General features: G+C 37.1%; 2 protein-coding genes across 2 annotated transcripts; one reads left to right on the top strand and one right to left on the bottom strand.

Moving 5' to 3' along the window:
- Positions 1–1,289: 1,289 nt before the first annotated feature.
- On the top strand, positions 1,290–9,424 carry LOC107774171 (putative UDP-3-O-acylglucosamine N-acyltransferase 2, mitochondrial). Its single transcript, XM_016593648.2, has 11 exons — positions 1,290–1,586; positions 3,327–3,576; positions 4,451–4,527; positions 4,699–4,748; positions 5,695–5,759; positions 5,882–5,933; positions 6,002–6,072; positions 6,246–6,312; positions 7,477–7,548; positions 7,650–7,702; positions 9,285–9,424. The coding sequence occupies exons 1-11, from the start codon at positions 1,400–1,402 to the stop codon at positions 9,304–9,306; spliced, it is 966 nt and encodes a 321-aa protein (XP_016449134.2). The 5' UTR covers positions 1,290–1,399; the 3' UTR covers positions 9,307–9,424.
- Positions 8,768–9,812, bottom strand: LOC107774172 (NDR1/HIN1-like protein 26). The gene has a single exon (XM_016593650.2). It carries the CDS (start codon positions 9,547–9,549, stop codon positions 8,875–8,877), a length of 675 nt encoding a protein of 224 aa, XP_016449136.1. The 5' UTR covers positions 9,550–9,812; the 3' UTR covers positions 8,768–8,874.
- Positions 9,813–27,263: the final 17,451 nt, after the last annotated feature.

The raw sequence follows: 27,263 nt of genomic DNA, 5'->3' as shown, positions 1-27,263 counted from the left end.
TTTTACATCACATGTTTCAAAATTCTTTCATTCTTATTATTAACTTCATACTTATCAAACAACAACAACAACAACATCACCCTAGTATAATCTCACTAGTGCGGTCTGGGGAGGGTAGTGTGTACGCAGACCTTACCCCTACCCTGGGGTAGAGAGGCTGTTTCCGATAGACCCTCGGCTCCCTCCATCCAAGAACTCTCCACCTTGCTCTTGGGGTGACTCGAACTCACAACCTCTTGGTTGGAAGTGGAAGGTGCTCACCACTAGAGCAAACCACTCTTGTCAAATACCATCATATAAATTAGAAGGAGAGATGGAGGGTGTAATACACAAACTTTATGGGGTCGTTTAGTTACCGAAAATAAGATACTAATTTTGATAATAAAATTTTGAGATTATATATGGTATGTGAAAATAGCACGGGCTAGCCAGTTTTCGGACGGATAATCGAAAAATAGCGAGTGTTTGTAAAGTTATTAAAAATAGCACTGTTTTGTTGAAACACAGAAAGTTCCAACATAATATGCATAATTATGAAGCTCTTGCGTATAAACTTCCAGCATATTATGTTGGAACTACAGCACTCGGAAAGTTCGAGCATAATATGTGGGATTATGGAGCTCATGCATATAAACTTCCAGCATATTATGTTGGAACTCCAGCACATTATGCTGGAAGCTCATATGTAAAAATATTCGAACTCCATCATATTATGCTGGAATATTTTCGGATTTTTAAAGGTGTTTTTGTTCAAATTTTATATTTACATGAAAAAGTGATTAATTTCATTTACTTTTGAAACTGTGACTATTTTTCAATTACCAGTTGTAAATTTGACTATTTTTTTATTTCCCCCTATTGATATAGCTAAAACCGATATAAATCTTGTAGCAAAATCTTGATATCAATCTCGATCACATATTGGATAGTGGATTAAAATTCTAGGATTATTAATCTCGAAATTATAATTTCAAAATAACCTTGATCGGAACATATAGTTGCAAAATAACCTTTTTCGGAACATTTAATTTAACGAGGTTGAGAGATGGAGAGTGTAATACACAAACTTTAAGGGGTCATTCAGTTACCGAGAATAAAATACTAATTTCGATATAAAATTTGTGATTATATTTGTCCAATATTTGGCTATTGTCTTGGTACAGCTAAAACCAATATAAATTTTGTAGCAAAATCTTGATATAAATATGGATCACATATTGGATAGTGGGTTAAAATTACAGGATTATTAATCTCGAAATTATAATATTTCAAAATAACCTTGTTCGGAACATATAGTTGCCGAGACGCCTATAAGCAAGTGTTATGGCAAATTTGTGACTGCTTTGACTATTACAAACTTTGTTTTGCCGTTGGATCTAGTAATCAGCTACTTCACATAATGGCGTCTTGCCTTAAAAGATTAGCTTCCATTCGTACCCTTTCCTCTATAACTGGACTGGTTCGTAGCAAATCTCACACAAGGTTGGTTGAAAATTTGTTAGCCCCAAGACTTGCATCAGCAACTACTTCTTCTGATTGTTTCTCTGTAGGCGAAAGAGCTTCAAAGCATTACTCTACTGGGCCGGGTAAGTTTGCTGGGTGTCATCTGTGAATTATTTTGTCTTGAGCATTTTAAGCAACTCAGGTGTTTGTGAAAATGCCACTTAGACCGCATTACTTGTTTTACAGTGGAGTCTATTCTTTTTCACGAGTTGGGAAATAAATAAATTAAGAATTAAGTTCAATAAATATTTAAGCTCTTATTTATACTTTATCCAGGGGCGGCTCAAGCGCACGTGGGGTCTAAGGCCAAAGTTTAATATTAGGCCTAAGTATTTATAAGAACGTTATAATATATATTTTTATTTAAAATCTATTTTTCTAACTTTTTGAGATGAAAAGTTGTTAATAATTTTTTTTATAATCGATTTTTTCTAATAATTCATTTTCAATTGATAATATAGCCAAGATATTTAATCTTTCTTGAGACATTGTTGACATTAGGTAAGATTTTATCGATTTTAATTTTGAGTGACTGTTATGTTTTAAGGAACATTCAAGGTTAAGACAATATTTTTTTAAATTCTTGGCATCTAATGATCTCAATTTTTTACCACTAAATAGGAAACCAAAGATATTTTCATATACTTCAAACTGTTCAAATCTATTTTGAAGTGAAAAAATGGCTTATATGTATAAGAAGTAATCAACTCTAAAAGATTCTTCAAGAGACTGTGTGATTTCAGTATTAACATTCTCATCAAATTGTTTCTTTGTATGTATTACACGTTTATTACGAAATTCAGGGTTCTATATTCATCTCAAATGCAATTTCCTTAGCTGAAATCATAGCATTTGTAAATCCTTCTTCTCTATATTTTTTAGAAAAAGAAATTAAACCTCTTAGTTGATCTATGGCAACATCAATATGCATGTCTTTTGATTGTAAATTTTTGCTAACTAAATTAATAGCAAATAATACATCATACCAAATAGTCATGCCCAATAAAAACTCAAAATTTTCAAGCTCATATGTTGCTAAACAACTTTCTTCACTTTTTGTTTTTGGATCCTCACTAACTTCTACTAATTTTATTAAAGCATCTCTTATTTGTGGAGCCCGAAATCTTATTGCTTTAATACTTTCAATACGACTTTCCCAACATGGTTTTACTATTTTTAAGTAAGTCAAATTTTTACTTTATTAATATATCTAAAAGGTTTTCTTTCCTTTTATATGAAAAGTACAAAAGTACTATATATAATTTTATAAAACCTATAAACCTATAAAATATATATTATTCCTAAAAAATGGGGGCCCTCAAAAAATATATATTATTCCTAAAAAATGGGCCCCCCCAAAATTGGGGGCCTAAGGCACTTGCCTTACCCCATACACTGCTAGAGCCGGCCTTGACTCTATCCCTTCCATTTTGTGTGGCATATTTTGATTGGACACAAGGTTTTATAAAAAGACAGACTTTTGATACTTATAGTATAAACAAACCATAAATATTATTTCCGAATAATGAAAAATGTTATGTTTTTGGGGACAGACTAAAAGATAAAATGTGCCACATAAATTGGGAAGGAGGGGGTATCACTTACTCCAATAGATACATAGATTTTTTAAGATGAAACATTACATATCAAAGACACCTATAGTGTTGGTTGTGGAAAATTTAGATGATAAATCAGATGTTGACACTGCTTTTTGTTCTGTTTCCTTTGCAGCGTGAAAGATACGTTGTGTTCTGTGTTTGCTTTGGTGGTTTATCACTTAAGGTTATTTTGCTTTCAAGATGACTATTTCTAGGTTCCATCAGGTACCACAGTGCACCTCGAATGTGCTTTGAATTCAAGACTTCAGAATGATGGTGAGGTTGATCATCGAGATTACCTCAGATGGGGCAATGGCGGTGGGACTTTTCACAAGTCGGCTAGCATTGATCCCTCGGCTTTTGTGGAAATTGGTGCTGTAGTACATTCAGAATGTGCAGTGGGTGCAGAGTGTCGCATTGGCTGCGGAGCAATCATTGGACCTACAGTCACTATAGGCCAATCAACGAAAATAGGGTAAACATCTTGTCTATGTTGAAGACAATTCTTTGGCCAGAGTAGTCAAAAACGAAAAGCGCTAAAAAGCTCTAAATTCTATTGGAGCTTTAAGTACAAATAAACGTGTATTTCAGTGAAGAAAAGCGCCAATGAAGAAAAAATAAGAAAAATAATTACAGTGCAAGAAGATATAAGTATAACCACAACGAATAGTTATTTGGACAAAAGAATGGAAAAACTATAATTAAGCTATATATATATGTTGTAGTGCCCTTAAAGACAAAATCCATCGGTGGAGGTTCACAGGCCTAGCACCTTGAGGCATACTCAAAGCGCAAATTAAGTAATCAAACTTCAAGGTTGATGTACACTTTAAGAGCCTTTAACAACACTGTATTTGGCCTCATTTTGATGGGATATCTCTAGTAGGTAGCTAGAAGACTGCGTTGTAAATATTGAGTTGAAATAGGCTCAGCCTAATAAATAGAGCTGAGGTATAGTTAAAAAGATAGTTGTTATTTGGTTTCAGTTGGCAAAATAATATCGTTCTTCCGAGCAAAATCTCGCCAGCCTTTCTTTCATGATTATATTAAAAAATTATCAATTATCTATGCTTAAGCCTTTTCTCGATTAGTTAGGATGTCTTAGTTCTGTGCTGGAGTCTCCTAAAGAAAGAAATCCAACTGTTTAGAATTGAAAAAAAGGCGGATGGGATACAGTAGAGGGGGAATAAAAATTAGATAAAAAAGCTATGGAAAAGCAAGATGATCCATTTACTTTCTTAGCTGTAGGCAGTGTCTCAAATGCATCTGTTTTTGTGGCCTGAATTCTATTTTGCACCGTTTCTTACAAGTGACTTTTGGTCTATGAATTATGCACAAATTATCTTCAGCTACAATGTTGCATTGGCTAATTGCATGGTTGGTGACTTTTGTGTTATCCACAGCGGAGTCTGCATTGGTCAAGATGGTAAGGCTGAATCTAATGTGGAATTTTCTTTTTCAGTTCATTATTAAAAAGAAAACCAAGACTATTCTCTTTTCTGGTACATATTTCGGTCTACCTGTCGCTGACCTGCTTTTAATTTACATATTACTGCTAGTGTTAGATTCTAAATAAAACGTTCTTTTCTTGTTACAGGTTTTGGATTTTTCGTAGATGAGCAAGGAAATATGGTGAAAAAGCCTCAAGTTAGTCAAATACTACTATTTATCTAAGAGATAAAATTGTTACTTGTGATCCTTGAAATCATGTCTTTTACATGAACCAAAATGAGTTTTTATTTTGGCCAATTCAGGACCCCTAAAGTCTTTAGGGCCTTAAATGCAAGTGACCAAGAGTAAATAAGCAAAGAAAAAGTAAGTGCGGAGAGCTACCAAGTGAGCTCCTCAGTGAAGTGAGCTAGAATTTGAGTAATTCTAGTAATCGTTAGAGTCCTATAGTTAAGTCTGTTGATCATGCTTGTGTGTAGTGAAAAGGTGTGCAATAGATATTTAATATTAGAATTTGGACAAAACCAATTTGATTATTCTTCGTTGTTATTTTATTTGGTGTTACATTTTAGAACGATATTTGACACACAAAGTGTCAATGTTTGTGCTCGATGTTAAACTTGTTAGTTTCTTAGCCCGTCACTTCACCTCTGCTCAACATTTATATATTCATATTACTTGTATGATGTCCTTTCTTATTTTGGTATTTTGGTCCTTTAAAAATTAGAAGCTGACATGAGGGATTTCTGATGTAGATATAATACCATGCTATATGGGGCTTGATTTGTTGATCAGAAAAAAAATGTCCTTGAGTTTGGTCCATGATCATTTGTGTTAATGGCTCATTGTTCGCGCTGAAGCTCAGTAAGCACTTGAGTATAACTTTAAACTCAAGCTTGGCCGTTCTCTGAATGAATCAGGGCTGACCGTACTTGAGCTAAAAATTGTTAGTCCTTGATTTGTTTTTCATTGATTGATACCAGATCAACTACCTATCAAAAATTTTAAAATTAAAGAAAGGTTGAAAGCAGATCAACTATATAAATTTTTCCTGGATTCTTGTTCATATACTTGATGTCTTATGAGCTACGACTCTTTGTAATCTTCCGAGACTATTAAATTTTTTCTTTTATCTCATCTGCAGAAGCTGAATGTGAGAATAGAAAACCATGTAGAAATAGGTGCAAATACGTGTATCGATAGGGGCAGGTGAAATAAATGCTCTTTTTTAATTCTTCATTGTGGTTGTCTCAAGTCTTTCCAAATTAAATCCCCTGCCCTAATGTTTCTGAGCTTAAACATATATGCCTCATCATTCGGGGGCTATGCAGTTGGAGGGATACAGTAGTTGGAGAACATACAAAGATAGATAATTTAGTTCAGGTACTTTTCTACTTCTAAATTTTGGAGAAAATCTTGGTCCAAGACGGTTCTTATGATCTGTAATACAGATAGGCCACAATGTAGTGATTGGGAGAAGCTGCATCATATGTGGACAAGTCGGGGTTGCGGGTTCAGTGACGTATGTTATCCTTCTTATCCCACTTTGATAAATAATTGAAGTAAAAAAAACATCTATTTAGATTTGATCACTAATTTATTTTACTTTCTAGTTCAGTATACTTTTAGCTTTCAAGATTATATATTTGTTCTTTTCTTGGATTAATCTACATAATTTTCCTTTTGTTTTCCTAGTATAGGTGACTATGTAACTTTCGGAGGAAGAGTCGGGATCCGTGATCATGTAAACATTGCCTCAAAGGTATAATTTTTTATTTAACTGGCGATTTGTTCCTTGACTAGCACCATTTGGATTCTATGTGAAACGACTACTCCATACAATAAATGTAATTTATGTTTTGTAGATTTCTCACATTATTGGATATTATATTGCATGGAACATATGCAGATGCTAGAACACTTAACTTCCAAGCAAGCAGAGATTGTGTGTTATCACTTTATGCATCATAAGTTCTATATGGCACTGTTTAGCTTGACATTATCATGTTTATTCACTGCCTAGTCTTGATCTTAATGGACATGGTAAGAATACAGAAATGTCAAGAATGAGAGGGTTCTCATAATAAAAAAATAAAGCTGCACTTTGTGTACCCGTTCTCTTGCTTCAAGTTTGTCCACCTTTTCCCTATAGGCCTTGAGCTAACTGATATGATAGGATAAAAAACGAGATATTGTTGGAATAAAGCACAGGTGTAGAATTCTTTAGCCACACAACTGCTTATTTTAGTTTGCTTGACAATGCTGCTTATTATCCTCCAACTTCCTCCTAACATAAGTCAGATTCAGAATGTTATGGCACATATTTAAAAGAGAATCAGAATGCTATTACATTTTATGATGGCTATGGAATCCTTGTAGCATGTTCTCTGCTCATAAAGTCAATAGATCTCTATGTTTCTACTACCAATACCATCATACTTACTTCCTGTTAACCGTTTCGTGTCCTAGTTTGACGTGCCCCCCACTTGGGATAAAAGGATACTTTTCAATAGGTTTAAGATGTAGGAGTTTTGAGGGTTAAAAAGAGAAATAGGAATAAAAAGTGGGTTCCATATAGCTTTTGAAGTACTATAATATTAAAAAAAAATGTAGTGGAAAAGTTCCGTTAACGGAAAGCAGATACCCTTTTGGGAGAAACCAAAAAGTAAAGCAAAACAATCTCTTTGTAGAGAAGGGAGTATCCTATTGGCCTATTCTATTAAAAGTGTATTACTTAATTATATTCTAAAGCTTTTCTAAGACGTCGAGGAATGCTGTGAGCCATAAAGTGCTTCAACTTAATATGAATCGGGATGTTAAATTTCTCCGTGCATACTGCCTGCTCCTTCTGTTGATTGTGCACACCCTATGTGGTTATTGTTCTATTGATCAGACTGTTACCAAGTAATAGCATTTGATGCTACAGGTCAGGTTAGCAGCTAATAGCTGCGTCACCAAGGATATTAGTGAGCCTGGAGATTATGGTGGCTTTCCTGCTGTAAGGACTCTACCGTTCGGTTCATGGTGTTATCTAGTCTCTTCCAAAGAAGTCTGACCTTGTTTTTACAATTGTTTGATAATACTTGTGGCTAAATGCAGATTCCTATACGTGATTGGCGAAGACAAATTGCTATGCATCGTCAATCCTTGAAGTGAGTATTCTGCTTGAATGCCAATCGTAAACTCAAAATTTTGAACAATTTATTCATGACTATGCATGCCATTTGATGTGCACCCAGTGAACCATCCCTGGGACTATTATTTCCATATCACTTGTATTCTTTTGCTCCTATGTATGTTGAGCATGTGTTCTTTGGATAGCTTAAAAATGTCTCTGTACATGAAATTGTTGTTCCTCTTACCTTTTAAAACATTGCATGCTCCTTCGAAAGCAAAATCATGTTTAAAAAACATCTATTTGGCCTGTCTCGATGGTTAACTTGATATCTTTAAATTACCCCCGGTGCTTCACTCCCAGTGTTAAATAACTGCAGTTTTGGATTTGTCTATATCTTCTGACGCTAAGTTGCTCCGACATGGCAGTTTAGGTGCCGCACCCGTGTCGACACGACACTAGTATGGGTGTGGGTATGGGATCCGTACCGGATCCGGTCAAACAATCTTGGGTACTTTGACCACAACGGACGAAAAAATTCGAGACAAGATACAATTTGATTCCCGAAATCAGAACCAAAAGCGTAAATTTGAAGAAAATAACATAACTTATTTAGGAAATCAATCCTTTACTTGTTTACAACTTGAGAATAAAAAAGAAATCCACACTTTACAAGCTAACGTAAGTATTCCATAAAATTTCTCATAATTTAGAGATATTTTTTAATTTTTATTTTATTTTGAATTATTTTTAGCCGGATCCCCGCACCCGGATCCGTACTAGGATCTGTATCCCCGAATCTTAGAATTTACATTTCAAAGGATCCGACCTCTAAATCCGCACCCGTGTCGGACACCCGCACCCGTGTCCGAGCGAATATTCTGAATGTCCGTTAGCTATTGTTTAGTATATTGCTGAGATTATCAAAGGGATGAACTAGAAAATCGACACAAATACAGTTCGAGCTTTCTAGTTAAGCCTTTGCTGCGTTCTTCTCCATCGAGTTTTTGAAGATTTCGACCTCCACAGTGGTTTACATGCCAATTCTAAAGTACATTTTCCACTGCCATTTGTCATACTTTGTTAAAGAAACATATATATCAGAAATAATGCAGTTCAATTAGTAAAATACAATCCTAAAAATGAAAAAATCAATAAGAATAAGATAACAAATGGAAAAGATTTGAAATGAATGCTCCCCTTCCTAAATCAGCTAAAATAAACTGGACATCTCTTATCCATATAAGCAGGCAATATCATGCCATCTTGTCCTACTCCAACAGGACAATTAGCATGCATCCTGTGGCGTTTACTGTTCCACGACGAAATCTTAAATCTTATAGTTGATGTTAATTCAAGACGAAAAATCACTGGCCCTCTCGTTCGATCATTCTGCATTTGCTTCCACTGCGACCCTGTCACTGTCAATGATGAACCACTAAGCATACTAGCAAAAATGGTACTATTCTTAGGCTGTTGATAGAATGGTGTCAACACTTGGTACCCTCCAATACTTTGTTCTTGATAATACACTGTCACTTGACTTGCATCATAGTAAACCCCAATACCTTGATTAGAATTTCTTGCTGTGACTTTGAAGTTTATTTGTGCATTTTCAGGTCCACCAATTCCTTGGCCTAAAGCTGGAACAGAGAAGTCATTGAGGAAAATTCGTGGCCGATGAGGGCGAAGACTTAGCCATAAAATGAATGTGATGAGTCCAACAATAGCAAGAAGGCCTAAGAATATAGAACATACTAGTTTTGAGACTCTTGTGGTTAAACTTTCTTTCACCCTGTGGGCATAGTAACTAGCACTATGGTGTCGCCTTATAGGGCGATCTTCATCGCGGCCATAAACAGGTAATTCAGGCCTAGACTGCATTGTTTTTCAAGAGAATGGAACTGAGGTTGATCATGAACAGTTTTACAGTACATATTATATATTCAAATTTAAACTCTGAAAAATTGGTGGATTGAGCATAAAGTAATGTCTAAAGAGATGTTGAGATCTTTTTAGGAAAGAAAAGAATCAAGAAGAACTAGTTATGTAATCTTGGTATATAATACTATATCCTTGAAAAGTACTGTTATGGATTCTTGAACTCAGGGGAAAGTATACTTTGTTCCGTCCACAATTTTATTCCTTCTCAACTCTTTAATTCTTTCAAAATTATTGAACACTATGACTTATCGGCTTGACGTTTCCTTTTTTTTCTTTTTAAGTATTTTATATAACCTTCTATATTATCAGGTTAACTTGAATTACAACAAAAGAAAGCTCGTGAAATTATAAACCTGATTGATTTTAGATTATGATATTCTAAAACCACTATGCTCATCTCAGGCTTCAGGGTGCAGTTAATTCCTTGGTCGTCAATTGACAATAAGATATTTGGGGGCTTTGTCGCACTAATTCGTTTTTTTCCTTAATCAATGGTAACAAACATCTATTGAATATTTGAGTAAATTTCAAATAATAATTCACTTAAAATTGTTATATTATTGTTACATATTTCGTTAAATGGGATTATGCTACTCTGATGGAAAATCAAATTATAATATGATCAAAAACTCACCGACATGACCTTAAGTTTTATTCTCTCTGTCCTACTTTATGTGGCGGTATTTGTCTTGGCACAAAATTTTAAAAAATAAAGGTCTTTGAAACTTGTGATCTAAAATAAACCATTGATATTTGTATGACTATAAATTATTGAGAAAATGACCCTCTATAGTCCCTCAAAATTTTAATAGCACATGTTTTTCCCATTAACATGAAATGACCCTCTGGCCCAAACATATTACATCTAATAGCCATAAGTGTCTATTTTGTATATTTTTTTGTATAGTGACAATCTATTTTGTATAGTGACAGTCTATTTTGTATATTTTTTGTATAGTGACAGTCTATTTAGTATATTTTTATATAGTGACAATCTATTTTGTATATATTTTGTATAGTGACAGTCTATTTAGTATATTTTTGTATAGTGACAGTGTATTTCGTATATATTTTATATAGTGACAATCTATTTTGTATATTTTTTGTATAGTGACAGTCTATTTTGTATATATTTTGTATAGTGACAGTCTATTTAATATATTTTTGTATAGTGACAGTCTATTTTGGATATATTTTGTATAGTGACAGTCTATTTTTATATACACTAACTATACAATATACATACATTTATTATACAATTTTAACCATGAGAATATTTTAGTCTTTGGGTCATTTTCGGTGAGCAAAAAAAAAAGAGAAAGAGATTTGTAGGTGTTGATAGTGATCTGCAATGGCTAAGGCCGCCGATGAGGAAGAGTTCTAGGTCCTTTTTATTTTTTTATGTTAGGTATTGATAGTGATATACTTTCCTTTGTTTTGGAGATTTAAAAGAAATAATATTTTCGGAACAAAAGCATTTAAAATTAAAAGACAAATTAATTCCAATTTAAAATAGAAAATTTATTTCATTTCCAGAATTAAAAAATATTTCCTTACCATCCTTGTTCCTAACACCCAAGTTCAAGTATAACCAACCCTAAACAGACTAGACCAAATACAAACTTTCTTTTATTCAAAACCCACATGGCCAAGATAAGAAACAACCATATCATGAGCCAAACCCAAAGAATTAAGCACAAAATACGTAGATTTATCATTAATCCCAATAAAATAAAATGACAGAGACCCATGAAAAACAAAGAAAGACTAGTTATTCAACTACCGAAATTGAAACAATACCTCAATAAAAAGAGGAGAAGAAGTGTCACGACCCAATTTTCCCTCCGTATGACGTCGTGACGACACCTAGTCTCTATGACTAGGTAAGCCTAACATTTTGCGGAATAAATGAAATAAAAATATAAATTTAACAACAAACTCCTCAATATACTACACAACATTTTCAAAATCCGGAACATCGTGAATCACAAACTACAGGAGGAAAACCTAGTGTCTCTATACATCAGAGTCTATCAAAAGAAAATACACAAGATAATGGATACGAGAAAGAGTAGAAAGGGACTCCGAGGTCTGCGGATGTGACAGATATACCTTGAAGTCTCCAAAGCTGTTCCGGCTCACTGATAGTGCGACTGATAAGGAGTACCTGGATCTGCACACGAAAAATATGTGCAGAAGAGTAGCATGAGTATATATATATATATATATATATATATATATATATATATATATATATATATATATATATATATATATATATATATATATATATATATATATATATATATATATATATATATATATATATATATATATATATATATATATATATATATATATATATATATATATATATATATATATATATATATATATATATATATATATATATATATATATATATATATATATATATATATATATATATATATATATATATATATATATATATATATAGGAGAGGACCATTCCGTAGTCCCAAAGTAAATATGCAGTACATGGTGATCTCCCGGAATACCGTTCCGTAGTCCCAAAGTAAATATGCAGCCAAACAATAGAATTCAATAGTTACAGCACGAAATTCTACAGTTCAACCTAAGTACCAGTTAAGGAAAGACAGGTAAATTCACTAAACATGCTGCACGTAATTCAAGTAAACAGTTAAGGCAAGTAGGCATGCTATTCTAGTCTAGCCGGATACCACACATGTTGATGAAACTTAAATAAGAAGGAAATCAAGTTACTACTTAGTAGAAAAATCGGGTTTTTACACAATTAGCCCGTGTACGTACTCATCACCTCACGTACACGACACTCATATATCAAAAACAGTACAAATCCTACCGGGAGTTTCCCCCATAAAGTTAGGCAAGTCACTTACCTCGAACCAAGCTTAATCAATCGGTAAGAATGCCTTTTTCACGAATATCCGACTCTGAATGGCTCGCATCTAGCCAAAATAATTCGACACAGTCAACAAAATTATAGGAATCAATTTCAAAAGAAAATACTACATTTTTAATAAAAGCCCGAAATTAACTCAAAAATAGTCTGTGGTCCACATCTCGGAATCCGGCAAAACTCACAAAATCCTATAACTCATTAAATTATGAGTCCAACCATACTAGTTTCACTGAAATCCGACTCTGAATCGACACCGAAATCTCAAAAATTTATTTCTATGATATTTCTAAATCTTTTCCAAATTTTCATCTCAATACACTAATTAAATGGTGAAAGCAATGATATATTCGTGTATATTGACCAAATCCGAGTTAGAATCACTTACCTAAATATTTTTCCTTGAAAATCTATCAAAAATGGCCTCTCTTCAAGCTCCAATTTATCAAAAATGGCACAAGGACGAAGTCCCCTGTTTTATAATTCTGTCTAGGCAGCCCTCGGTCCTGCGTCGATCCTGGCCCTCGATCAAGGCTTCGATTATGGCCCTCGATCCTGGGCCTCGATTCTGGGTTCGATCCTGGCCCTCGATCCTGGCCTTCGATCATGGCCCTCGATCCTGGCCCTCGACCTTGGCCTTCGATCCTGGCCCTCGACCCTGGGCTTATACCCTGGGCTCGACTTCTGGGCTTCGATCCTGGGATCGATTTTCTGGGCTTGATTTATGTATTTCTAGCAGAATAAATTGCAGCAGCTTTTGCAGCAACTATTTAAGTCCAATTTTTGATCAGTTAACCATCCGAAACTCACCCGAGGCCCTCGGGACCTCAAGCAAAAATACCAACAAGTTCTAAAATATTATATGAACTTATTTGAAACCTCAAATCACATCAAACAAGGCTAAAATTATAATTCACACCCCAATTCAAGCTTAATGAAACTTAAGAATTTCCAACTTCTACATTCGATGTCGAAACATATCAAATCAAGTCCGATTGACCTCAAATTTTGCACACAAGTCATAAATGACATAACAGAGCTATAAAAATTTTCAGGACTAGATTCCGACCCCGATATCAAAAGGTCAACTCCCCGGTCAAACTTCCAAACTTAAATTCTTATTTTAGCCATTTCAAGCCTATTTTAACTATAGACTTCCAAATAAAATTCCGAACACGCCCCTAAGTCCAAAATCACTATACAGAGCTGTTGAAATCATCAAAATTCTATTCTGAGGTCGTTTGTACATAAGTCGATATCTGGTCACTATTTGAACTTAAGCTTTAAAACTTGGAACTAAGTGTTCCAATTCATTCCAATATATCGTCGGACCTGAACCGACTACCCCGACAAGTTACATAACAGTTATAAAGCACAGAATGAGCAGTAAATAGGGGAGTGGGGCTATAACTTTTTAAAATAACTGGCCAGGTCGTTATATCCTCCCCCTCTTAAAACAATCGTTCATCCTCGAATGAGCATAAAGACATACCTGAAGTGGTGAAAAGATGAGGATAACGGTTGTGCATATCCTGCTCGGTCTCTCAAGTCTCCTCCTCGACTGGATGACCCCTTCACAGAGGCAATGTCCTTTGACATCAAATTTCGAACCTGCCTATCCAAAATAGCCATTGGTTCCTTAACATAATATAGATCCTTGTCCAACTGAACTGAACTGAAGTGTAACACATGAGACAGATCACCGTAATACTTCCAGAGCATGAAAACATGGAACACTGGATGAACTGCAGAGAGACTAGGTGGTAGTGCAAGTTTGTAAGCCACCTTCCCAACTCTCTCAAGAATCTCAAATGGCCAAATATACCTAGGGCTCAACTTGCCCTTCTTCCCGAACCTCATAACACCTTTCATAGGCAAAACCTGGAGCCAGACCCGCTCACCAACCATGAATGCAACATCACGAACCTTCCGATCCGCATAACTCTTCTGTCTAAACTGGGCTGTGCGAAGTCTATCCTGAATCACTTTAACGTTTTCCAAGGCATCCTGAACCAAGTCTGTACCCAATAATCTAGCCTCGCCCGGCTTAAACCATCCCACTGGAGACCGATACCGCCTACCATACAAAGCCTCATACGGTGCCATCTGAATGCTGGACTGATAACTATTATTGTAAGCAAACTACGCAAGTGGCAAGAACTGGTCCCAAGCACCACCAAAATCTATCACACACGCACAGAGCATATACTCTAATACCTGAATAGTTCGCTTGGACTTCCCGTCCGTCTGAGGGTGAAATGCTGTGCTCAACTCAACCCGAGTACCCAACTCATGTTGTACAGCTCTCCAAAACTATGATATAAACTGTGTACCCCTGTCAGAGATGATAGATACTAGTATGCCATGAATCCTGACGATCTCACAGATGTAGATTCAAACTAGCTACTCGAGAGAATAGGTAGTCATCAGAGGAATGAAATGAGTCGACTTGGTCAGCCTATCCACAATCAGCCAAACTGCATCAAACCTCCGCTGAGTCCGTGGGAGCCCAATAATAAATCCATAGTGATTCGCTCCCATTTCCACTCCGGAATCTCCAACTTCCGAATCAACCCGCCCGATCGCTGATGCTCATACTTCACCTGCTGGCTATTTAGGCACCGAGCAACATACTTCACTATGTATTTCTTCATTCTCCTCCACCAGTAGTGCTGTCTTCAGGTCCTGATACATCTTCGCGGCACCCGGATAAATGGAGTACCGCGAGCTGTGAGCCTCCTGGAGAATCAACTCACGCAAACCATCTACATTGGGCACACATAACCTGCCCTGCATCCTCAACACGCCGTCATTACCAATAGTCACATCTCTAGCATCACCTCGCCGAACCCTGTCCTGAAGGATGAGAAGATGAGGGTCATCATACTGACACTCCATGATACGATCATAAAGAGAAGACTGAGAGACCATACAAGCCAATACTCGACTTGGCTAAAAAATATCCAATCTCACAAACTGGATGGCTAAGGCCTGAACATCTAACGCCAATGGCCTCTCTGTTGCTGGTAGATATGCTAAACTCCCCAAACTCTCTGCCTGGCGACTCAAAGCATCGGCCACCACATTGGCCTTCCTAGGGTGGTACAAAATGGTGATATCATAATCCTTAAGCAGCTCCAACCACCTTATCTGACGCAAATTAAGATCCTTTTGCTTGAACAGATGCTACAAACTCCAGTGATCGGTGTAAATTTCACAAGGAACACCGTAAAAATAATGCCGCCAAATCTTCAAGGCATGAACAATAGCTGCTAACTCAAGGTCGTGGACATGATAGTTCTTTTTGTGCACCTTCAGTTGTCTGGACGTGCAATCACCCTACTGTCCTGCATCAACACCACGCCAAAACCAATCTGCAATGCATCACAATATACAGTATAAAACCTTGAACCTGTAGGCAATACCAATACTGGGGCTATAGTCAAAGTTGTCTTGAGCTTCTGAAAGCTCTCCTCACATTCCTTTATCCACCTGAACGGAGCACCCTTCCGGGTCAGCCTGGTCATATGAGCTGCAATAGATGAGAAACCCTCTACAAATCGACGGTAATACCCCGCCAAACCAAGAAAACTCCGGATCTCTGTAGCTGAGGACGGTCTGGGCTAACTCTGCACTGCTTCAATCTTTTTGGATTCACTTGGATCCCCTCATTCGATACTATATGACCCAAGAATGCCACTGAGTCTAGCCAAAACTCACACTTTGAAAAGTTTGCATATAACTTCTTTTCTCTTAAGGTCTGAAGCATAGTCCTCAGGTGCTGTTCATGATCCTCCCGACTCCGGGAGTATACCAGAATGTCGTCAATAAATACAATGACGAATGAGTCAAGATAAGGCCGGAACATACTGTGCATCAAGTGCATAAAAGTTGTCGGGGCATTGGTCAGCCCAAAAGACATAACAAGAAACTCATAGTGACCATATCTAGTCCTGAAAGCAGTCTTTGGTATATCTGGCTCCCGAATCTTCAACTGATGATATCCTGAACATAAGTCAATCTTGGAAAACACTCTGTCACACTGTAACTGATCAAATAAGTCATCAATACGAGGCAATGGATACATGTTCTTCACTGTGACTTTGTTCAACTGGCGGTAATCAATACACATCCGCATAGAACCATCCTTCTTCTTCATAAATAAGACAGGAGCACCCCAATGTGATACACTGGGCCGAATGAATCCCTTTTAAAGCAACTCCTGTAACAACTCCTTCAACTCAGGAGGAGCCATACGGTACAGAGGAATAGAGATGGGTTGAGTGCCCGGCAACAGATCAATGCTAAAATCAATATCTCTATCTGGCGGCATGCCCGGAAGATTAGCTGGAAACACATATGGAAAGTACCTCACTACTGGAACTGACTCAATTGTAGGGGTATCAATGCTGACATCTCTCACATAAGCTAGATACGTGTCACACCCCTTCTCAACCATTCGTTGAGCTTTAGGAAATGAAATAACCCTGCTGGGAGTATACTCTAAGGTACCTCTCCACTCTAATCGCGGAAATCCTGGCTTAACCAGAGTCACAGTCTTAGCATGAAAATCAAGAATAACATAATGGGGAGAGAACCAGTCCATACCCAAAATAATATAAAAGTCCACCATGCTGAGCAATAATAAATCGGCTCTGGTATCAAAACCACTAAGAGAAATCAAACATGACCGATATACGCGGTCCACAATAAGAGAATCTCCCACAGGAGTAGACACATAAATGAAGGAACTCAAAGAATCCTGAGATACGCCCAAATACGAGGCAAAATAAGAGGACACATAGGAATATGTAGATCATGGATCAAATAATACTGACGCATCTCTATGACAGACTAGAACAATACCTGTAATGAGAGAATCAGAAGCAACTGCCTCTGTACGAGTAGGAAGGGCATAATATCTGACTTGGCCGACCAGGTGAAGCACGTTGTAGCTGAGAAGTCTGTGGAGGTCCACCCCTCTTAAATCTGGGGAAATCCCTCACCATATGGCGAGTGTCGCCACACTCAATATAAGCTCTGGGAGGGCGTGGCTGCTGTGACTGGCTCGGGCCAGGTCTGTTGGACTGGCCGCTAAGAACACCTCGTGCAGGAGGCACACTAGATAATGGCGGTGCATAATAAGGATCATGGGGCCTAGAAGGGGCTGGGACACCACTGACGACTGGAAGAGCTGAATGAATGGGGCTACTCACATAACCCCTACCATGGCGAGCTGCTGGGGCACGATCACCAGAATAATAACCAATCTCTCGAGACCTCTTGGTCTCTCTCTTCTCTCTATCCCGGGCAAGCATGCCCTCCAATCTCCTGGCAATACTCACAACCTGCTAATAAAAAATATCCATCTCCAACTCCCTGGCCATACTAATCCGGATGTTGGGGTGGATTCCCTCAATAAACTGTCGAACCCTCTCTCGAACTATGGCAACCAAGGCCGGTGCATGTCGGGCCAAATCACTGAAACAGACTGCATACTCTGACACAGTCATAGATCCCTGGCGCAGCTGCTCAAACTCCGTGCGCCATGAGTCCCTAAGGCTCTGAGGGATATACTCTCTCAAAAACATGTCCGAGAATTGAGTCCATGTAAGTGAAACTGCCTTATCCTGACTACTGAGCTCATAAGCACGCCACTACTGATAGGCTGCTCCTCTAAGCTGGAATGTAGTAAAAGAAACCCCGCTCGTCTCCGCTACGCCCATAGTACGGAGAATACGATGACACCCTCCATAAAACCCTGAGCATCATCTGTAGCCAATCCGCTGAAGGTAGGTGGGTGGTACTTCTTGTACCTCTCAAGTTTGAGCTGCTCCACCTCAGAAGCTGCTGCCCTAACCTCGGGCTGAGCTGGAGCTACTGTTGCATTAGTACAATCTCTGGAACCTGGTCGACCTGAACCCACTGCTCTGGAGTACTGGTGACGTGAGTCTGTGCTCCTCCCCAGGCCTAAGATGTGGCAGGAGCAAGTGTAATCAATCCAGCCTGAGCTAAGGTGCTGAACATGCTCAGAAACTGGGCTAGAGTCTCTTGGAGGGATGGTTCAAAAACAGGTACCTCAGGTATCTGCCCTCCAGCTGGAGCTACTGGGGGTCCTCTGTAGCAGCTCGTGCGGGTGCTTTGGCTGCACCACGTGGACGCCCTCGGCCTCTACCCCGGCCCCGACCTCTCGCGGCTCTAGCAGGGGGCGCGGGTGCTTGGTCATCAGATCTGCTTTTACGTGTCCTCACCATCTGTGAGAGAATATATTATAAAAGTTTAGAATTTTTTAAGTCAACAATTTTCGCACGACAAGGAATTAAGGTAGTGAAATTTTCCTAACGGTTCCATAGCCTCCCGAAGATAAGTACAGACGTCTCTGTACCGATCCATGAGACTCTAATAAACCGGCTTGTGATTCACAACACCTATGAACCTAGAGTTATGATACTAACTTGTCACGACCCAATTTCCCCTCCGTATGACGTCATGACGGCACCTAGTCTCTATGATCGGGTAAGCCTAACATTTTGCGGAATAAATGAAATGAAAACATAAATTTAACAACTAACTCCTCAATATACTACACAACATTATCAAAACCTGAAACATTGTGAATCACAAACTACAGGAGGAAACTCTAGTGTCTCTTTACATCAGAGTCTATCAAAAGAAAATACAGCAAATAATGGACATGTGGAAGAGTAGAAGGGGACTCTGAGGTTTGCGGACGCGACAGATATATCTTGAAGTCTCCAAAGCTGTCCCGACTCACTGATAGTGCGGCTGATAAGGAATACATGGATCTTCACACAAATAACATGTGCAGAAGAGTAGCATGAGTACACCACAATCGGTACCCAGTAAGTGCCAAGCCTAACTTCGGTCGAGTAGTGATGAGGTCAGGTCAGGGACCTACTGGTATATATATAATAACACAAGATAAAATGAAATACCGCAGTAAAATAATGACTGAAATTTAACCAGAATGAAATCATAGAAGACAACAACTCAGTACACAGAGATAACAACAAGGGATTTCCCGAGATACCGTTTCTTAGTCCCAACGTATATGTGTAGAACAAGGGGATCTCCCGAAATACCGTTCAGTAGTCCCAAAGTAAATATGCAGTACAGGAATACCGTTCCGTAGTCCCAAAGTAAAAATGCATCCAAACAATAGAATTCAATAGTTATGACACAAAATTCTACAGTTCAACCTAAGTACTAGTTAAGGAAAGACAAGTAAATTAACTAAACATGCTGCACGTAGTTCAAGTAAATAGTTAAGGCAAGTAGGCATGCTATTCTAGTCTAGCCGGATACCACACATGCTGATAAAACTCAAATAAGAAGGAAATCAAGTTATTACTTAGTAGAAAAATTAGTATTTTACATAATTAGCCCGTGTACGTACTTGTCACCTCACGTACACGGCACTCATATATCAAAAATAGTACAAATCCTACGGGGAGTTCTCCCAAATAAAGGTAGGAAAATCACTTACCTCGAACCAAGATCCTCACAAAATCCAACAAGCTATTCAATTACGAGTCCAACCATACCAGTTTCAGTAAAATCCGACTCCGAATCGACACCGAAATCTCAAAAATTCGTTTATATGAGATTTTTAAATTTTTTCCAAATTTCCATCTCAATACATTAATTAAATGGTGGAAACAATGATATATTCATGTATATTGACCAAATCCGAGTTAGAATCACTTACCCAAATGTTTTTCCTTGAAAATCTATCAAAAATCACCTCTCTTCAAGCTCCAATTCGTCAAAAATGGCATATAGACGAAGTCCCATGTTTTATAATTCTGTCTAAGCAGCCCTCGGTCCTGCCTCGATCATGGCCCTCTATCCTGGGCCTCGATCCTGACCTTCGATCCTGGGCATCGATCATGGCCCTCGATCCTGGCCTTCGATCATGGCCCTCGATCCTGAGCCTCAACCCTGGCCTTTGATCCTGGCCCTCGACCCTGGGCTCAACTTCTGGGCTTCGATCCTGGGCTCAATTTTCTGGGCTTGATTTATGTATTTCTAGCAGAAGAAATTGCAGCAGCTTTTGCAGCAACTGTTTAAGTTCAACTTTTGATCCGTTAACCATCCGAAACTCACCCGAGGCCCTTGCGACCTCAACCAAATACACCAACAAGTCCTAAAACACCATACGAAGTTATTTGAAACCTCAAATCACATCAAACAACGCTAAAATCACAACTCACACCCCAATTCAAGCTTAATGAAACTTAAGAATTTCTATCTTCTACATTCGAAGTCGAAACATATCAAATCAAGTCCGATTGACCTCAAATTTTGCACATAAGTCATAAATGACATAACGGAGCTATGAAAATTTTCAGGTCTGGATTCTGACCCCGATATCAAAAAGTCAACTCCCCGGTCAAACTTCCAAACTTAAATTCCTATTTTAGTCATTTCAAGCCTATTTTAACTACAGACTTCCAAATAAAATTTCGAACACGTCCCTAAGTACAAAATCAGCATACGGAGCTGTTGGAATCATCAAAATTCTATTCCGGTGTCGTTTGCACATAAGTCGACATCCGGTCACTATTTGAACTTAAGCTTTAAAATATGAAACTAAGTGTTCCAATTCATTCCAATACATCATCGGACCCAAACCGACTACCCCTACAAGTTACATAACAGCTATAAAGCATAGAATGCACAGTAAATACGGGAGTGGGGGTACAATATTTTAAAACGACTGGCCGAGTCGTTATAAGAAGAAACCCAACTGTGAACTAAACAGAGAAAAGAGGTTCTCACATACGTTGAAAGGAGCAAACTTTTACCCCTTCAGAGAAAAACCTATTTGTATTTTTAGTTCGCCAACTGCTTATCTTAACATTTAGATTTCACATTTTAGGAGGTGAAAATTAATTTTTGTTGAGTTTTACATGAATGACTAGAGAGTGAAGAAGGGACAAAGGGCCACTCAAAAACTAATTGTTGGTTAGCATATGTTATTTGTTTTTGGCTACAAGTTATAATGTAAAACAATGGGCTAGCGAGTGATATACTTTTCGGCCGAACGGCCAATTATATAAGAAGCTCTAAATTATTTCATTAAGGGAAACCTAGAAATTTTAAAGTTAGATCATTTCTTAACTAAGGAAGTTTGATATTCTTTTTCTTTTTTAAGAGACTAAAAAAGAAAATATAATAATATTCTAGATAAAGTAAAATATTAAGCCTTTGACTTCCAATTATACTCTCTAACTCCTTTAGTCTTGTTGAATCTTTTCGAATCTGTTGGCTTCACTGTAATGGATATTTGCTTAACGTGCGCTACATTTTAAGAACTGATCATTGGTGCAAATAATTATTAGTACTAATTAAGAAAGAGATTTATTTTGTAGTTGACTTAATTAGCAGGTAACATGCCTCAATCAGTTAGTTACATCGTACTGTTACTTTCTAATTAAAAGCAACCAAAAAAAGATGAATCGAACTGGATGACTTGATACACTTATTCCAGACTAGATAAGCATGGCAATTACGACCAATGGCGGATATATAGAGTAACTTACAGGTTCACGTGAACTCAATAGCTTTTGTAAATTCTGTATATTAATATACATATAAAGAAAAATTTACTAAATATTTATAAATATTTAACCGTGAATTCAATTCTTATTGAATATTAATTCAAAATCATTCTAATAGAAACCGATAAACTTTAGATCCTAGATCTAGTAGGACCTTGCCCCGATATGAGTAAGCATATCCAATAATCTATGCAACTTGTTATAAATCATAAGAGAGCTTTTTGACCGTTGAATCTATTACCATATAACGCTGCATATTTACTAATTGAGAATATTTTTTCTAAATAGATAACCAAAAATTACATTTTCACTTGTTATAGGTCTTCTCTCAAAATTATCAATTGTTTTTTATTATTTGCTATTTGAAAATAATTTTATATTTACTCATAATTAAGGAGTAATATTCTAAATTACAGTACATATGAAGTTTATTAATTGTTAAATTTTAGAGAGATAAACCGTTCGATAATATTTTTTAAAAGAATCATAATATTTTAATCAATATTATCTCTCCTCTTGACCGGGGAATTTATATCTCTCCTCTTCATATGTCCAAACCATCGCAACCTCGATTCCTTTAACTTGGCTTCCACGGGTGCCACTCATAAACAATTGGAGAGAGGTGATTAGACAGAACATGTCGGTGCTTCACCTAACCGAGGACATGACTGGCGATAGAAAAATGTGGAGATCGAGGATTAAGGTGGTGGGTTGACAGGTAGTTGCAGGGTTTTCATAGGTTCACCAGTAGCATTAGTAATATTCTTGTTGTGGGTTGAACGTTACTTCCTTATAATTTTTTATTGTATCCGGTACTTTGTAACCACTTCCTTTGTTTTTGTAAATTGCTAGTGGGATTGTTGCTCTCTGATTGTTACTATTTGATGATATGTTTTCTCCCTTTTACTAGATATTGTTGCTCCTTGATGGCTACTATTTGATGCTACTTTTTCTCCTCTTTGCTTATCGCCTTTCTCCCCTCTTACCTCCTCTTCTTCTCCCCTATTCTTCCTTTCCACCTTTTCTTGAGCCGAGGGTCTATCGAAAACAGCCTCTCTATCTCTCCAGGTAGGGGTAAGGTCTGCGTACTCACTACCCTCCCCAGACCCCACCCGTGCCTCGCTTCCACTGGAAGGGCGGACCCGCTTTGAATCCGAAAGCGAAGGAGGTGTGTCGGCCTCGGTTTCCTTTCCATGCGTCTTATACTGGGTATGTTGTTGTTGTTGTTGTTATAATATTTTAATTGTTTGACAGATAAGACGTTATAGTTGATTTATGTCTCATAGTAACTTTTATACTATTGCATTATTTGTATTTATATATAAAAAAGTACTAGATGTTTTGTTTTCTATGAGTTTTTTTAAATCTTCTTAATTTTCTTAAATTTATATTGTACTTTATAAATATTTTATTAGTTTAAAAATTTAAAAAATTAAAGATCCATAGGGCTTAAGTCCCAAGTCTAAGGGTTTGCGTCTCGCCCCACGTTAAACAAAGCGCCTTATCTCATGCTCCCGCATTTTAAAATACTGCTCATGGTTATACTTAATTGTACTATGCTTAATATATATATATATATATATATATATATATATATATATATATATATATATATATATATATATATAATATGTACAACGATTAGTTTTAATTAAACAATTGTATGGGTTATTATTTAGATTAATTCTTCTTATATTTACCTTTCCTAGGCAGCTCGATCAATTTAAGGGGCTTCTAATTTCTTCAATTCTCTTTTTTTGGGTCAATCGTTATAAGAAACAATTGTTTATTGTTTATGTATTAATAAGATTTCCAGTACTTAATATACTTAAATTTTTCATACTATGGTTTGATGTTCCCTAGAATTTAATGAGATGAGTGATGGAAAATAAAAAGTATTATGTAATCAACAACACCAATATGACTTACAGAGGATGATGCAAGTATAAGATTGTTAGCGAAGGGAGTAATGAGCATTGCAGTTGGTATCGTGTTAGTTAGCATCGTGTTAGTTATAGTTGTTCGAGGAGTTAGTTATAGTTGGTTCCGAGTTAGTTGAAAGTTAGTTAAAACAGTTAGAGGGAAATTAGCATTGTAGAGAGACTAAAATCAGTATGGTTACTCGTTAGATTGTGATATAAATACACTGTTACATTGTAATTGAATTCATTCGTGAAATAAGATCAGTCTACTCTCTTCTCTTCTCATTTCTCTTCTAGCTAATTTTCTCGGTTATTCCCTGATCTAGCTGCCATCTTCTTCTAGCATTAGCTCCTAGATTAACGAAATTCCATTGCGATCTTCACTGATTGCATCAATTCTTCACTGATTGCTTCAATTGGTATCAGAGCGTTCGATTCTCGGAATAATCAACATGACTCGAAGAAAAAATCAAGACATACCAGTCGACGAAATGGAGGACAAACTGTCTCAGATTCAAGAGCAGTTGCAGAAGGTGATGAATGGCATGGTAAGCATGAGTGAGAGAAATTGACAAGTTGATAAGGAACTGCTAGGCCTTAAGGAAGCCCTTGGAATCATACTTTGTTCTGCTCATCAAGGAAATGGTAACTTATTTACTCGATTCTCAAAACTAGATTTTTCTCGATTCTCTGGTATAGATTTACATATATAAGACTGATCAATACTTTTCCATGGATGAGGTTCCATTTGAACAAAGGATGAAGGTAGCCTATATTCATATGGATGGTGATGCCATTGCTTGTCATAGATCTTATGTGAAGTTTAGAACTTCTACCCTAGACTTATCATGGACTGAGTATGTACTAGCTTTGAATAAAAGGTTTGGGGATAACTTTGAGGATCCTATGGAGGCTTTGAAGAATTTAAGCCAAACTGCTGGGGTTAAGGAATACCAAGTAGAGTTTGACAGATTATTAACCGCTGTTAATGTGACTATTGAGAATGCCATTAGTTGTTTCTTAGGGGACTTAAGCCAGAGTTGAATAAAGCCGTCAAAATCCAAGCACCACGAACAAACCTTAATGCAACATATAAGATTGCCAGATTACAAGAGGAAGGTTTTGATGCTCAAGCCAAAACCTAGGGATTGAAACCTGTTTCTAGATCCTTTCACTCTAACTCCAATCCTATTATACTCACTCTAATTGCCTATAGATCACAGAACAATCAGAAAACCTTTGCATCAAACCTCACTCACCAAACGATTGTCATTAAAGATTGTGACCTATTTAGCGGCAATTTAATTAAATTTACCGGCAATAAAAATAGATGCTAGAAGTAAAAATAAAGGTACTTTGAGAATGAATTTAGCAGCCATTATAATTGCCACTATATAATTGCTGTTAAAGGCTTTAGTTTTTAGCGGCAATAAAAATAACCTTTACCAGGACTTCTTTGAATGACCGCTAAACGCTTTAGCGACCCCATGTACAACGACAAAAATATAATGGCCGGTAAATATTTTAGTGGTAATATTTATTGTCGCTAAAGGTCTTTTTAGTGTCGCTAAATATTTTTTTTGTTGTAGTATAAATAGACTAGAAAAGAGGTTGATTGCTGCTGGATGATAAAAGGGCTAAGGGTCTTTGCTTCCTTTGTGATGAAAAATATGAGATGTGGCACAAATGCAAGTCTAGGAAGCAACTGTTTATGGTGGAGGTGTTTGAAGAAGAAACGACCACAACAATTGAGGTGGAAGAGGAGGTATTGATCCAAGAAGTTGTAGAGCATGGGAATGAATTTATGACTACATCCTTGCAAGCTTTTACTGGTGTGTCTGGTTACCAGTCAATTAGAGTCATTGGTTATCATGAAAAAAGGCCATTTCGAATTTTGATTGATACTGGGAGTACACACAACTTTATTGACTAGGAAATTGCCAAGAAACTAAGGTGCCAATTTAGCTATATAGTAGAGTAATCTATCACTGTAGCCGATGGTAGAAAAATGCAGATTGCTGCTGTGTGCAAGAACCTACAATGGCTACTGCAAGGAACAACTTTCTCATCAAACTTCCTACTATTACCATTAGGAAACATGGATATGGTGCTGGGAGTGCAATGGCTCAGCACCTTAGGAAGAATCCTATTTAATTTCAGGAACATGACTATTGAGTTGTGCACCAAGGTAAGAAGCATGTACTGGGGGGTTCTAATAACCAATTGATGTCAACTAAAGCTACTTCTCTACCCAAACTAAATGAGTGAGAGGCCCATTTGTTCATGATGTCATTGATGGACAGAGATGCAGTGCTACAATATACAAGCCACACAAGAAGCTACACTTACACTTGCCTTGTTTGCTCTTATCAAGCAGTACTCAGGTATTTTTGAAGTACCTACAACCTTACCCCCTCATAGAGGCTTTTTGACCATATAATACCTTTAATAGAGTCTGCAAATCATGTGAACAAAAAACTATATAGATATCCTGGGATAAAAATGGATATTATTGAGAAGTTAGTTCAAGAAATGATGGACCAAAGGGTAATTCAACACAATACTGGTCCTTATGCATCACTTGTTGTAATGGTAGGAGAAAATGATGGTAGTTGGAAGTTGTGTATTGACTATAAGGAGTTGAACCACATGACAGTTAAGGATAAGTTCCCTATACCCAATATTGAAGATTTGCTTGATGAATTAGGAGGTGCATGTAACGACCCGACGGGCCGTTTTGAGATTTGTAGCCTCGTTCTACCCATTTACTGCTCCATTTATGATTTAAAACTGTTATATGACTTATCGCGTTAGTTGGTTCGGGTCCGGAGTGAATTCAATGTGAAATGAGACACTTAGTCTCATAATGGAAAGCTTAAGTTAGAAAAGTCGACCGGATGTCGATTTATGTGTAAACGATCTCGGATTTAAATTCTGATGATTCCAATAGCTTCGCATGGTGATTTTGGACTTAGGAGCGTGCCCGAAAAGTTATTTGGAGGTCCGTAGTGGAATTAGGCTTGAAATGGCGAAAGTCAAATTTTTGGAAAGTGTGACCGAGGGGTTGACTTTTTGATATCGGGGTCGGATTTCGATTCCGATTCCGAAAGTTGCAGTAGGTTCGTGGGGTCACTTATGACTTGTGTGAAAATTTAAGGTCAATCGGACGTGATTTGATAGGTTTCAACGTTATTTATAGAATTTGGAAATTTTGAAGATTCTTAGG

This window comes from Nicotiana tabacum, chromosome 14 (assembly GCF_000715075.1).
Source record: "Nicotiana tabacum cultivar K326 chromosome 14, ASM71507v2, whole genome shotgun sequence".
NCBI classification, from domain to species: domain Eukaryota; kingdom Viridiplantae; phylum Streptophyta; class Magnoliopsida; order Solanales; family Solanaceae; genus Nicotiana; species Nicotiana tabacum.
This window is presented reverse-complemented; position numbering and strand designations above follow the sequence as displayed.